The sequence below is a fragment of the Alternaria arborescens genome (genome assembly GCF_004154835.1).
Source record: "Alternaria arborescens strain FERA 675 chromosome Unknown contig_3, whole genome shotgun sequence".
Taxonomy (NCBI): Eukaryota; Fungi; Ascomycota; class Dothideomycetes; order Pleosporales; family Pleosporaceae; genus Alternaria; species Alternaria arborescens.
The window spans coordinates 1,349,491-1,364,194 of NW_021167858.1; the positions used below are offsets into that span (position 1 = coordinate 1,349,491).

At 49.3% G+C, this 14,704-nt stretch overlaps 6 protein-coding genes across 6 annotated transcripts; 5 read left to right on the forward strand and 1 right to left on the reverse strand.

Moving 5' to 3' along the window:
- Positions 1 to 591: 591 nt before the first annotated feature.
- AA0111_g1962 (hypothetical protein) lies at positions 592 to 1,179 on the forward strand (the record flags this gene model as incomplete). Its single annotated transcript, XM_028647680.1, has 1 exon — positions 592 to 1,179. One exon carries the CDS (start codon positions 592 to 594, stop codon positions 1,177 to 1,179), a length of 588 nt encoding a protein of 195 aa, XP_028510555.1.
- Positions 1,180 to 4,242: 3,063 nt separating this feature from the next.
- Positions 4,243 to 6,267, reverse strand: AA0111_g1963 (hypothetical protein; the record flags this gene model as incomplete). Its single annotated transcript, XM_028647681.1, has 1 exon — positions 4,243 to 6,267. The coding sequence occupies one exon, from the start codon at positions 6,265 to 6,267 to the stop codon at positions 4,243 to 4,245; it is 2,025 nt and encodes a 674-aa protein (XP_028510556.1).
- Positions 6,268 to 7,504: 1,237 nt separating this feature from the next.
- Positions 7,505 to 10,159, forward strand: AA0111_g1964 (hypothetical protein; the record flags this gene model as incomplete). Its single annotated transcript, XM_028647682.1, has 4 exons — positions 7,505 to 7,658; positions 7,708 to 9,131; positions 9,181 to 9,303; positions 9,353 to 10,159. 4 exons carry the CDS (start codon positions 7,505 to 7,507, stop codon positions 10,157 to 10,159), a joined length of 2,508 nt encoding a protein of 835 aa, XP_028510553.1.
- A 996-nt stretch (positions 10,160 to 11,155) lies between these two features.
- AA0111_g1965 (hypothetical protein) lies at positions 11,156 to 12,002 on the forward strand (the record flags this gene model as incomplete). The annotated part of the gene is made up of 3 exons (XM_028647683.1): positions 11,156 to 11,183; positions 11,243 to 11,769; positions 11,817 to 12,002. 3 exons carry the CDS (start codon positions 11,156 to 11,158, stop codon positions 12,000 to 12,002), a joined length of 741 nt encoding a protein of 246 aa, XP_028510554.1.
- Positions 12,003 to 12,305: 303 nt separating this feature from the next.
- On the forward strand, positions 12,306 to 12,998 carry AA0111_g1966 (hypothetical protein; the record flags this gene model as incomplete). The annotated part of the gene is made up of 3 exons (XM_028647684.1): positions 12,306 to 12,333; positions 12,388 to 12,746; positions 12,798 to 12,998. The coding sequence occupies 3 exons, from the start codon at positions 12,306 to 12,308 to the stop codon at positions 12,996 to 12,998; spliced, it is 588 nt and encodes a 195-aa protein (XP_028510551.1).
- A 584-nt stretch (positions 12,999 to 13,582) lies between these two features.
- On the forward strand, positions 13,583 to 14,521 carry AA0111_g1967 (hypothetical protein; the record flags this gene model as incomplete). Its single annotated transcript, XM_028647685.1, has 1 exon — positions 13,583 to 14,521. One exon carries the CDS (start codon positions 13,583 to 13,585, stop codon positions 14,519 to 14,521), a length of 939 nt encoding a protein of 312 aa, XP_028510552.1.
- Between the last annotated feature and the right edge of the window lie 183 nt (positions 14,522 to 14,704).

The following is a 14,704-nucleotide window of genomic DNA, read 5'->3' on the forward strand; positions in this document are numbered from 1 at the left end:
AACGCCTATCAGCAACCCTTGAGTGTTCTTTCCTGATCACCATGTCATGCGTATATCAACCACAGGCTCGAGTAGTATTGGCAGGAGGGACTATACTTTATATGCCTTCCCTTTCACTTCACGCTCATTCACTCAGTTCGAAGACAGGCTAATATACCAGACAAGAGCGTCGATCCCACGTTCGCATTCACTTTCACCTTCATCACGACGCTCTGATTGAGACATATCGTGTCGACCCATCTTGTTTGCTGCAAAATCTCACGCGACAACTAGTCGAGACTCTCCTTGTGTATCGGCTCGCTTGGCAGTTCTATTCTCGATCCTCACTCATCATCTTACTGCTCACATCCCTTTGACGATTTTCTCGTGGCGCTTGCCAAAGTATCGGTGTGGCTACAATCAACCAGAGATAGCGCATAATACTATGGTTCCAGTTAAAGCAGTAACAGAGAAGACGCGCGAGGAGCCTCGTGTGGATTCAGGCGCAGCGCTTTCAGATCCTGCTGCACTTTCCAGTGGATCAGTGAACAAGTAGGCGCATTCCAGCATACCGTCTTAACACCAAGCTCATACTCTAGTAGGAAGCTCACGATGCCCATCCTTAGAAACACCAATTGGAACTATGGTGCTCCGAAAGCTCGCTACCGCAAAAACGAACTACAGCTGCGGCAGCCAAAGGGGTTCCCGATCAAACCACTCAAGATCACGCTCGACCGCGCTCGCGAAGAGGCAGAACTTGAGGCAGCGACCAAACGATATGCTGACCCTGACTTCGAGATCTACGAAGACTGGAAGGAAAACGACGAGCTTGAGGAGGAAGACGACTACGATGGCAAGGTAGAACCCGAGAGCGAGGCAGCAGATAGCATCGCAGAGGATATTCTAGACGGTTTCGCCTACGGCAGTATGGACGGCAACGCAGACGAAAGCGATGCTTCCACCGATCTTCCGACTTTCAGAGTCATCCCTGAGAAGCCTACTGCGCTTGTTGACAGTCTTGGACGTACTCGCGCAGCTACAAGCCGACGAAAGGCTCAGGAAGTTTCTGACGCTATCATATCGCTAGGAGTCTCACGTGAAGGCAACGGGAATGCAGCAGTTGACAACAAGAAGCGCAAGCATACAAACACGCAGATGGCCAAACAACCGAGGAAGACATTGCCGAAGAAGTCCGTCTAAGGGTCGACCTCGAATGCTACGAGTCGTGTTTGTTTCAGAATCAGATGGTCTGGATTGCACTCCTAGGGGAAATGTATGCAATAAGAGTGGTTAGGGTGGCTCGGATGTGTCGCGGCATAGAAGTATCTGTTGATCTCTTGAGCGAGCTAGACACTTTGCAAGTTGTCAAACTCAAGTGATATGATGCTTTAGTACGAGCGATGAGTACACCAGTCTTTCCTCTTCATGCTAAATTACTCGTGGCTCTCTCACTATTTGATGATGTACAGACCCCCTCACTTGGCGTAAATGTCCTGGTGTATCTAGGTACCTACCGTACTCCAGCTCTAAGCGCTAACCATAATAGGCTCTCTGCATTCGTAACCATGTGTGAGCGCGCTTTGTTGGTTTGGAACCTAGGTAGAGTTCAAACGCGGCCCCCCACTTACCCACACAGCGGCTTTTCAACTACTTTACGCGTTTCCCATAGCTCTAACCTTCCGCGTATCTCACTCGCTTTCGTCAAACAATCTTCACCACACTGACAGTAGCGCTCTGGAAACATCGCGACACCAGAACCTAACAGTCCTCCTGAGTCAGTCTATGTTACTGCTGCTACTGTCACGATGACTTCCGAGACACAGAGAGCCCTTCTAAAAGTATGGGCCAACAATATTGGTCATGTCGTGGATCTCAACAACTCACCCAAGGCCGAGTTCGCGCGCTTGGGAAAGGCGAAAGGATGGATAGGCGGAAGTCCGGATTGGTGCTATCATTGGGAAAAGTGTTTCAGCGAGACATACTCGTGGGGAGTTCACAGTAAGTGCAGCCCACTTCGTTCGACACCATGTTCGTGATGCAAGGTGAAATTGAAGAGTACGGGTGTCAAGCGAGAGAAATTACCAATGCATATGTCAAGACAGATCAACAACAACGGGTTCGACTGTAAATATGGATCTGACAAGTCAGACTGATACCCCCGATGTCACCAATCACGTGCGAAAGCTCTTTGTCAATTCAGATGCGTCATCTTTCTCGGTCATTTCTCACACTTCAAGGGCAAACTCTTTTGGTAGTGTAAGGTCGCTGTGCAGTGATCGGTCCGGTAACGGTGGATATCTTCGAATCTCCGTTGGCTCACTGTCTCGATCAATCGCGGATTCACAGTGCACCGTTTTATCTCTCAACACAGTCAAGTCTCCAGATGAGCTTTCTGATAGCGTTGAAATTCTCAACTACGACCAGAGTATCTCCATGAATGCGGCTACAGACGACGGTGATACCGGTTCGAACATGTCAGGTAGGGAAAACCCGGTATGAAATGACTTTACCGACTTCGTGCACCACCCAAATGCCCCCTTCAAGGAGGAGTTCGAACGTCTGGCTCGCATCAAAGGTTGGGATCGACGGACCAAACGTCAGAATCTGATCACGTTGCTTCGCACTGAAGTCGAGTTCTACTAGAGTTCAAACGATGTCGATAAATTAGAGTGCTATCAGTACTTGTGTCGAGAGATGGGTATTGAGCAAATACCATGTACTGTTACACAAGCCAGGAAGGTAAGCATCCCAACTTGCAATTACTACCGATGTAGGCTGCTGACCATGAAAAGGCGCTTCGCCCACTCAAGGTCAACCTCTACAGTGTCATTGACCACATGCGCAATCAAAAGACCAGGATTATCACATGTAAGACTATGCGCGAGCTTCGTCTAAGCGTTCGCAAGATAGGCACGTTCCCGAGAGATTGCGCCAAAGCAGGCGGAGGTTATATGGCCGCTCTCCTGTCTAAGCTGTAGCAACTCTTATGCATTTCTTAGGATTACACAGACCATTGGATGTACGTGTGAGTTTCTGAAGTTGAAAGCTTCACACGCCACCAGGACTTGGAAACGATCTAGATAGCCCATAGAATTCAGTCCAACCAAATCAACCTCTCCTCGTTTGCCCTTATACAAGCCCACTCTTTTGCGGGGAGATCGTGGAATTGGACAACACCAACCCTGCGAAACGCGTTTCCTTCCCTCCGTGGTAGTTCCCGATCTTGCTTTGCTATTTTGTGAAGACATGCATTGAGAGCATCAACACTTCGGCGTAGCGTTTGCAGTTCGGACTTTCGATCTGCATGTCGTTGATCTTCAGCTGGGTGAGGCTGAGAGAAACTCACTAAATTGAGTAGTTGTTTTGTCAATCTCATATGGGTTAGTTGCCGGTAATCATCAGTGGCAGTTAGCACAAGAGCGCTACCGGTGTAGGCTATCTCAGAGTCGCTCGTCTTGCGGGCGACGAGCGGCATTAGATAGAAACACGAGCTGAGTAGCGCTTCAGGAAGTTTCTCGTCAGTGATTACCTCGTACTTTTGCGAAGAACCAGTTTCTACGCTCTGAAATGTATGAGTTTTATCGCGTACACTTCTCTCCAACCGCCCACAGATGAGGTATCCTCTAACTGCAAGCGAATCAGATGCCGCAAACTGAGGCTGCATATCACTAACCAATGCTTTGTCTTTGAAGTCGCTGAAGCTAAGTGCAGCCCCCTTGTGATTCTTGACAGTGTAGCACCTCTTTGCCACGATACGATCCTGTACCAGTATAGGTGCATTTACCGAAGCCCACGACCAGCTGGGGAACTTTGATTGCAAGACGTCCATTCTGGCACCGTGTCTGGCGACTTTGACTTGCCATGCTAGTTGCTCGTGCAAGGCGACTGACCAAAGTCCGCAACCATATTGATCGGGTAGGTTGTCTCGAACCAACTTGGCAACACTCCAGATTGCGAATGTCTTATCGGCTTGATTTGTCAAGTCACAAGAAGTGTAGCTGAGGACAGCACTTTTCCAAAACTTCTCTAAAGAGTCTTCAACCGCAAGATTAGATCTGTCTTGTTCCGAATTCTTCCGCTGCAGGCGGCCACGCCAGCGACGGTCCGTTGTAGCTATTGCGGAAAGGGGGAACGGCAGTCCGTTTGGCAGAGTCTCACATGCGCTGACTGTACTGCAATCCCAAAATACCTGAGAGCGTGTAAAATGAATGATTCGAGGAGAAAGCATCCTTTCTTTGTAAGGTTAGCATTTGGTATACTGAGTTAATCTATCAGCTTACCTTGAAACACCCAGCCACGCATGTATATAGGGCTCTGTAACAGTTGCTTTGCCCAAAGCTCTTTGTCTAAGACCACCCAGGATCCTTGTGTATCTGTACCCGGCAACGTTTCGATAGGTCTATTCCTAAAAAGACCACCCTGGCCATCTTTTGAGTCTGCGGCAACAATGTTGCAGAACGAATTTTGATAGACAAGGTGCATATATTGCCCTTCCTCTCTGAAATCTTTGTCTCTCCCAGCTTGGCATATGCATAAGGAATCGATCCAGATGTACTTTACTTTGAGATGTCGCGCGACCTCGATAGCCTGCTCGAAGTTCTTGTTCCTGAGCTCTGTTACCGAGAAACCCTGCTTCATGAGCCTGTCTTTATCTTTCGTGGTGAGCGTCAGAAAGTTAGGATTGCGCCCCCAGCTGTGACTCAGAGTGACATACGGCCCCTCCTCCTTCTCTTCCTTCCCAATGACGCGCAGCCTGTCGGAAGCACCTGTGTCGATATCCACAAGGCGTTTGGGCACGTACGGTTTCACCTTTTTGTAGTTGCAGTGGGTATGCTCCGTTTGGCAAGTTTCTAACCACTTTTGAATTTGTTTGCCAGTGTGTTTCAGGGTAGTCGTCTCACCCAGACGATCAGGAGCCGGTAAAAATCTGAGTTCCGACTTCAACATAAAGACAAATCGCCTGAAGGATGTTTGTGCAGAGAATTCAGTGTGCCTCAGAGCCACAACCATGTGGTCGTTGGAGTTGGAGGTGCGGCCCATCGTCCGCCTTGTCCAATGAAAAGCCAGCATACTTGTTCTTTTATCATCCATTTCGTTGTAGGCGTAACAGCAGAATTGACAGTATGTCTTCAAATTTCGGTTCCGATCGTAATTGGACCATGTTCGTACTCCTGAGTTCGACTTTGGCAGGAATATACTTTCTTGGCAAGGTGTACATATACCCTCGGGTTCTCGAAGTACTGAGTCAATGATACTGTTACCGGAGATTTCATGGAGCTTGTACTTTGACCTCCAGACTCCGTATAATGTGTTATTAGGCTCATCGATGTCCTGCTTTCTTTCGCCGACGGTTCTTTCGAAACTGTAGCTGCGATCCAGATTACTTTCTTCTATTTTAGCTTCGTTCAGGTACTGCTTGGCTAGAACTAGATCCTGATTGTAGTCTTCACGGATATACCAGCCTAGATCCCGAATATAGAGACCAACCCTATGTCTTTCTGACTCTTCATGCTCAGGTGATAAGTTGCCGAAGAAAATAAGTGAAGAAAGCAGCCCACGGGCCGAACTCAACACGCGACGCACTCGAGGATAAGACCCGTCACTGCAGAACGCATCGGAGCCACTCATATGACTCAGAAGCTCTTCGAGTCTAACGACTGACATCCAATCTCCAGCTTCTGCTATGGCTATGAGGGCCAACAACGTTTGGTACCTCTGAGATGGTTCCAGAATATTGATGAGCTTGATCTCCGCATCGAACAATGCAACCACTTCCCGAGGGAGGCGATCAGCAGGCGACAAAATGTCAGAAGGTGAATCAAGATCACGAATCTGGTCGAGGCGAAGCTTGGCGAGATTTATGTTGCCGTCACTGGGCTCGCAGACAGCTTCGACAACGTCGTCGTCTAATTCCGAACCATATTCAGCCGTCAAATCAGCCCTTACAAAGGACTCCAGCTCTGAGGGTACTGTAACAAGTTTCATGTTGACCACATCGTAAGGCTCAGACATTTGATGTTGGCGGTCATCACAGTGGATATCCGCAGTTTTGCACGTGTCACAGAGATCGCAAGGACATAGATCGCATGCCCAGTAGATGTACAGGCCATCTTTATCCTCCCCCCTACGTCCACACTTGTCGCACTCAACAGGCCAGGCTGGCGGGAAGACGTCGAGCTTGGATACCGCACTGAAAAGCAGCACCCTTAATCCTTGGTATTGGAGCTGACGAATGTTGTGCTGCAGCTCGCATTGCTTCGAGGATTGTATTCGATCATAGCCATCCATAATGAGATAAAACCCATCTGATTTTAGGAGTTGCTCAGCCAAGAGTGTGCATAAGTCTTGAAGGTCTGTCCCTGAGGACGACACGTTTATGACTCCTGTTCTGAGGGACCCATCATAGCCGAGAAACTTGTCCGGACAAGAAGCACGATCGTGAGGCAGTGTGTCATTCTGCAGTTGCGTACCGGACGGCTCATCATCGTGTACATGGACAAGTGCGATAGGAGCAGTACCATCTCTCCATAGTTGTCTTGCGATCAGAGCGGCGAGAGTAGTCTAGAAGAAGATGATGTCAGTCGAAATCATTGGCAACATGCGTCGATTACCGTGGATAGTCAAACTGAATACTGACCTTGCCACTTCCTGGTCCTCCACTGATATGCAACTGCCAGCAGCGATCCGTCTGCGTCCAGGCTTGGTAGCGAGCATCTTGAAAAGTATTTCGAAACAAGGCTTCATGGATATCGACTGGTATTGAAAATGGTTCATCTTGTCTCTTCCATTCCATGATGCATCCAGCCAACGCTTCTTCAGGAGTGCTTACGTCGTCAGCTTATCAGGATGAGCGAAGCGTAGTCTAAGGTTCGAATGTGACAAATGTCCTCTCTACGATAATTGCAATAAAGTCGTATGGTGGTAGATGCGAAGATAGAATCGCTTCTAGCCTTCAGCGGCTCCGTTGGTTCAGGCTCCGATAATGCCCTCGCAATTTTCTCTCGTCAGTACCAACCATGCTGAAACAGAGGCGTTTGCTCCAAATTAAGACTTGACAGGCACAAGCACGGCGAAATCTGGCCGTCTTTGATCGACTCAATACCCAGGTAAGCTACGTGGGGGCCAGGAGCAAGGTGTCTTGATTGGTCAGTTTGTTTTCAGCCCCCAATGGCTGAGCCTTGTGGGCGCACCATCTCCAGCCTTCCAGCAACATCGGCGACTTAACGCAAGCCGCACCTGCCGTTCAAGACCTAGAATACGCAGAGTTTCCGATGTTGATTACTTCGACCCTTGTATCTAGGTGTACTTGCGTTGACAATCTCGTCACCTTCTTTCCTGAACCCTCTCTCAGGCCCCCAGACCATTTTCAGCCAATACGCACTGTGAGCCTCATAGACATGGACCCAACTATTTTCACATATATCAAGTCGCAACATGCACAACTAAAGATCATACCGATACCAGCACCCTCCTTTCCAACGTCGCGAAGTTGTTCATTTGGTCTTCGAGTGATTCCAGGCACACCATGATGCTGTCTTTTGCACTGAGCTTTTGCTTTATCCAGCTGCCAATCTTTTGCCATGCCATACCTCAATCATTCTCTACCCATCTTCCCAAGCGTCAGGATGCGCCATCATCTGAACTACCATGTTTGAGTGTCATCTCTGCAGCAGCACAAGGTACGACATTGTTGCGGACTCAGTGTAGATGACAGCTAACGTTTAGTAGGTGTCTATATCTTTGCAGCATCTGACGTCTACGATTGTATCAGCAGGGTACCTTTTCATGCAGACGTTGCCTCTCGTTTTATCGACTACTACAACGACACGTTGCAGTTCCAAAGCACGCTACGATACCTGAACAACCCTCCGGACGGGTATCAACAACCATCAGTCGACGTACAACAAGAACTCGAGAACATCCGGGCAGACATCGTCTCAGGCACATACAAGACCCAATATGCTTTCGAGGAGCAAATACAGGTACTCATCAGCCGCATCCACGATAGTCACGTCACATTAGATGCAGGTATGCTAGCAGCTTTCAAATTCGCCAGTCCTTACACACTCTTGTCCCTCTCGGAGAACGGCTCAGAAGAGCCAAAGATTTACCTGAAGGAGGATCTACTCGCGGCTGCCAAAGAAGGTTACGATGCCTCCCCAGTCACAAAGATCAACAGTATCGAAGTTATTGAATATTTGACGTCGCTGATAGCACCTAATTCGGAGGGTTACGTTGAGCCGCACGCTGATTGGAACTCTCTCTTGAGTAGTCCTGCCAAGGATATACAAGGATACCTCAGCATTTTCCAGCGTCTGCCGCTATACCCAGGAGATGAACTGAACTTTACCTTTGAGAACAATACATCTCTGGATACCATTTGGCTTGCCTTGTACGCAGAAAACGCACGTACTGGCCCTTTGACTACACCTGGAGATTTCTACAACTACTTTGTGCTTGGGCTAATACCTGCTGGTTTCGATCCCAATGACGCTTCTTCACCTCCATGGTGGCCTGCGGATTACAACATACCTTTCGAAGAGTACGAAGCTCCATCGAACCCTGAGCCAGGCTTTGACTGCTCAAACTCTGCAGGTCCGGCGGTAAATTGGTGCAATGTTACCAATGGCAACATTGGAGCATATCCCAATGATCCAGTAGTAGTGCAGAACGACATGTCGATCACTGGGGCTGGTGCCATCTCGGGATATATCTTTGATGACATATCTACCGGCGTCCTCAGCATACCAAGCTTCTATCAGGACGGCCTTAGTGTGGCTTACTTCTTCAATGCTATCGACGAATTCATTGGAAATGCGACCACTAAAGAGATCAAACGCGTGGTTATAGACCTCCAGCAGAACACTGGTGGGCTGGTCTTGCTTGCCATGACAACCTTTCAGCAAATCTTTCCTGAACTTCCCCTCTATACAGGAAGCCGCATCAGAAGCCATCGGTGGGCAGACATTCTTGGTACAGCATATACAGATTGGTGGCAATCCTTAGATCCTGATTCTTTCGAGTCTCAAGATTCCGCAGCATCAGAATGGATCGCTGTGAATCGCATTAATGCCGCTACAGGGCGCAACTTTGCGTCGTGGTCAGAGTACTTTGGGCCTGTTTTGGATCGCAATGATGCGTTTTCTCAAAAGGTAAGAACGGTAGCTTGTTCACAACTACTATTGCTGACATTACCCAAAGCAACTCTACAAACTCAGCGATGAAGTTTTTGATTACGACATGTTCGGATGGACTTACCAACCTTGGGTGAACTCGAGCTTCGTCGTTGCAAACCCTGGCTGGAACCCCGATGAAATTGTCTTGGTAAGCAGCGCCCGACTATACATAGTCACTCAACTGACTGTGTGACTAGCTTACTGACGGACTATGCTCTTCTGCCTGCGCATTGTTTGTGGAACTCATGACAGAGCTGGCAGGCGTACGAACGATAACATTCGGAGGTCGCCCCCAGCACGGACCGATGCAGACAGCGAGTGGCAACCGCGGAGCTGCTGCCTACACTTCAAATCGCATCGATTACGACATCGACAATCTGAAGACTCTAATCGGTGATGAGGCCGCCTTCAACAGTATTCCGCCCCGTAACGACACTGGCATATTCACGAATTACGCATTGTTCAACCTCCGCGATCAAATGCGCCCCGAGGATTTGACGCCACTACAATTTCGCTACGAAGCATCCGATTGTCGGTTGTATTACACTCCCAAGAATGTTTACGACATGAGCCAATTGTGGAGAGACGCCGCCACTGCCACTTGGGATGATACGACACTTTGCGTGCCTGACTCCACAAACTATTCCAAACGCACAAGAACACAACGCAAACCCCCACCGAAACCCAACAGTCAAGCATTTGTTCACTACACAGTCTCAGATATTCAACTAGCAGACCCCCTGGAAGTCTCGTTTAATACAAGTGTAGGGCTGATGGACAGCAAAACACCGCCCAATCTCAACACATATCAGAAGTGCAACAGCAACAGCAACATCTGCCCAGCCAGTTTGGTCTGTGCGCCAGCGGTGGCGTCCTGTAACGCGGTTGGAGACACTACATTATATCTATGTCTCCAAAGGTGCAATACCTTACAAGCACTCGCTGGTGACTGCAAACCCCAACAACTAGCCCAGTCTACTGCGCAGCAGCCTGTAGTGAAATGATCACCTCAGCCACAGCGTTATGGTCCTCGTCTTGCAGGTTCGGCTCCAGCGAAACCTGCTGGTCAACTATCGGGCTTCAGCTTTCCGCCGAAATCCTCATCCACGACGGTTGGTCAAGGCGTGTATAATGGGTACATTCAGCCTGGTATACTCAAGGCAAGTAGCTATTATCCAAACTCCGCTTGTAGTATCGTCTAGTGCGCGTTACAAATCGAGTGACAGTCTTCGTTCTGCCAGCAATCTCACCTCTAGATAAATATCCCGATAAAACATAATATGAGAACACTGTAAGAACCTTGAAGTCTGCATTCTTACACCAACAGGAAGTAACAAGGAAATTGTTAAATTTGTTGAATCAAGATATTGTTGTGAATACGCAGGAGGTAATCCCTATAACCTTCTTACTCTCCTATGTTTCTTTGTTATGAGGTTTTACTGTATAGCCGCTTACTATAATCAACAGAGCTACCATATTAGCAGTCAAGCCCATACGGAATGTCAGTTCGACAACCAAAGCAATGGTCTTCAGCAATCCAAAGTGATTCTTTCTTACGCGCTTGATGCATGTTGCAAGGCTGTATGATGTCAAACTCCTTTCAGGAGATGCTTTTACCAGGTAAATGATAACCGAATCTCAGAATATGTGCTCTAATTACTGGTACGTTTCTCTATGCATGAACGCGGCACGGCAACACCACCATGCAGCAGCCACACAATGTGGTCAGGATTCATTCGATAATGACAGCTCAGAGTTCCCGTTCCCTGCAGTGTAACTTGATGCAGCCATTGGAGTAGAAGTATTGCCGCCATTCGACTGTTCTAGTCAGTTGTCGACGTGGCGTCAGGGATCTCGGGTTTCCCGAACCCTCCATGGTCTGATTGCCAATCTGTCTCGGTTTGCTGCAGGATTCCGTATGCACCCCACGTCTGGAAACAAGAAGTTCACTACTACTTGCAATGCCCCAGGACTTTGGTGAGCTGACGAACTGCTTCAACATGGTCCGTCAACGAAACCCTCGCGCTCGTAAGTGTTTTTGTTTTCTCAAACATCAGGCATTTTCACAGTATAACGCTTTGTCCTAGAACTTGCAGCTTCTATTGCAACCCCAAACGGTGCTAACACACCATCCACTGCGAATACACGCATGCCAACCCAAGCTGAAACGTGGTTCTTGAGCTTTGCACTCTTCGTGTACGACCCGACCGCCAGCATCAGGAGTAACTTCGACCGACTATCATCACAGCGCAAGTGGGGCGACAAGCTTCGAAGAAAGCATTGGACAAACTGTCAGGCAGCTTCAGCAGCCCTAGATCACGATGATACGGATAACGATGTCCATACCCAAACCCCAAGTCAGGCTGGTGCATGGTTCCAGAAGTTCCCACCTTTCGTGTACAACCCGACGGTTGGAATCAGGAGCAATTTCGAGCGCCTAGCGGCGCAGCGCAAGTGGGCCGGAAAGACTGTGAGAAAGCGCTGGGCTGAGTGTCAGGCGGAAGAGTTCGACTATGCATATGGAACAGATACGACGAAGCTAGAAACCTGGCAGAATCTCTGTCGCGAGGTACACGTTAGCGATCCACCAGGCAGTATCACCCAGTGCAAGAGGGTAAACAAGTCGCAAGCAATTGGGAACCTGTTGCTAACTGCATGTAGGTGCTTGGTAGCCGGAATGTCTTGGTCAACCTGGTTAATCTTATCGATCATCGTAACATTGGTGTTGAGGTCATCCGGTTTAAGAACCACTACAAGTTCCGGGAATATACATCACCGGACAACATTTTTCCTCGAGAGAAGGCGAAACAGGACGGTTTCATAAGCGCGTTGTTGAGGAAGCTATGATAGACAAAGCATGTGCATGTTAGCGACATGTTAGGGTTGGAAGGAATGACAAGGAAATGCAACACCACAAGTCCTGCGCGTGAAAATGACCCTGAGAGACGGATTACTTAATGTGCATGACTCAGCGGCGTACGGCCGCTTGGCGACGCGTCAACATTCATTCTACGCTTTATGGCCTTTCTTTTTCCTTGGGAGCACCACAAATCGCGGTCTAGTGGAACGCGACACGTCGGGCAACGCTCTTAACCAAAGGGCCCACATTCCCGTGCACCACTATCGACACCCCACCCGCAACCTTGAAAGATGGCTCGTCGGAATCGCGCTAGCGCTAGTGAGTAGCAATCCGGAAAGAGCAATACCTAAGCGACGTACTTACATTAAACAGAAGGTGGCGTTTCCATCGTACCTGAAGCCGTGACAACTGCTTCTGATTCCTCAAGCGATTGCAGCACTCCTCCCCCAAGCGACAACGGTTCTTCCGATCAAGGCCATGACTATTTCACGCAGGAAGAATTTCACGGATTTGTCCCGAGCCCTGAAGACGATCTGATAGCCAAACTAAGTAAGCTCTCTATTCATCAAGGTTGGTCCAAGAACGAGGAGAAGCGACGTCGCGCCGAAGTCGTTGAGTTTGAGGTATTACGACACTACGGCCCCGACAAGTCGAGCCTGGCAAAGTGGCAGGAACTGTGTCGCGACGTCAAGATCGATCCTATACCACAGTCTATCACACAGTGCAAGAAAGTGCGTAAATGATTCTACCGTTTAGCCCATTTATTTAACGTGTTCTATCAGGCTCTCTCACGCGTTTATGTCAACATCTTCAACATCCTAGACCACCGGAACGATCCAGAGCGCTATCCAGTCATTACCTTCAAGAACTACAAGCTCTTCCGCGCATACACCCTTAAGAGTCGTATCTTCCCTTTGGATCAAGCGAAGGAGGAAGGGTTTGTCAAGGCTCTTCTTCGCCCGCTCTTCATGAACAAGAAGTAGGAATATTAGTGCATCGGCGTTTCTGGATACAAGGAGTTTGGGGGGCTTGTAGTTGGAGTATGCGGCGGCGTTCGGGTTCTTACTGTCTCGATGCGGTCTCGTCTACGAGCACCAAGTGGTAGTACAGTAAATAGCGCGGGTACCCGAGGTTGGAAGCGGCTTCGACCCCCAACCTCATAGGACTTATAAGCGCACCGAATAATGAGGAGTGCTATTAATGGTATTCTCCAGCAAGTTCGCTGATCTGAGCAAGGTTGGTGTGATGTCTCTGTCGATGCATGTGAAGTCAGAACTAGTGGGCGAGATGTCCGGCGGCCTTGCCCGTCATAGCCGTAGTGCAACTTGGCGAGGCCGAAACAAAGCTCACCCCGTGGTGTCGAGCCCGTCCACCCCGCTCTGCACAACTCAGCGTATCGTCGATCCGCTTGTATATGCCTCAAAGGCAAACAACCTTCACTATGCGTTGCCTGTCACGCTTACCGCAGACGGCGAAGGTGATGTGGCCTCGTGCCCGCCTTCTTCCGTAGAAGCTGCAAGAACGCAACCACGCCCTTTACTAACAAATACCACCCACAGAGGCTACGATGCAGCAGGAGAATGAGCGTATGAAGCTGAAAGATGGCCGTACCCTATCCTACGCTGTTTACGGCAGTCCGGTACCCCAAAAGACAATAGTCTTCATGCATGGCTGCCAATCGTCGCGCTACGAAGGCAAGCTCTGGCACTCGGCTTGCGCCCTACACAACGTCCGAATCATCGCCCCCGACCGTCCTGGCAGCGGCTTATCGACCTTTCAAACCAACCGTCGTATCCTCGACTGGCCTGCCGATGTGCTTGCACTGGCCGACCACCTCAAGATCCACAACTTCTACGTACTGGGTGTATCTGGAGGCGCACCTTACGTACTGGCCTGCGTGAAGGAGATATCGAAGGACCGCTTGATGAGCGCTAGCATAGTCAGCGGCTTGTATCCAGTCAATTTGGGGACAGCAGGCATGACGTTTCCTTCGCGCATTGTCCTATGGGCAGCGCCATGGATGACTGGTCTGGTCACCACCTTGTTCGATAGTACCATGGGCAAGGCGAGTCGCAACGACGATCCGAAAGTCCTAGAGGAAATGATTGCCAAGGAGATCCAATGTCGACATCCCAGCGACCAAGAAGCCATCAAAGACAGAACTAACTGGCCCATCTACGTAGCCATGACCAGGGAATCGTTTTATCAAGGGAGTGAAGGCGTAAGCTGGGAGGCAAAATTGAACGGCAGCGACTGGGGCTTCGAGTTTGGCCAACTGTACGTTGGAGACAATGGGATCCCTCTTACGCTGTGGCATGGTCGGGAGGACCAGAACTGCCCTGCTGCAATGGCCCAGAAGGCCAAGGACCTGTTGCCAGGCAGCTCGCTGCGCCTGAAGGATGGCGAAGGCCCGATGAGTTATATATTTCAGAACGCCGATGACATATTGGAGGCTCTGATGGGTGAGACTGAGAGTGAGGAGTACATGGTGGTAGGCGCCGCGTAACTACTTCTCGCCAGCTGTTTGTACATCTCTCGGTACAATAATTTATCTACCAACTGTTCATTGTCAGCATCTCGTGTTGAAAACTTGGATAACAAGAGCGAACTACAATCAATGTAATCGTATTGAAATTAGGTTCCCGTCTGCCACGCATGTAGCGTGGTCTAAATAGTGTCCAGCGAACGT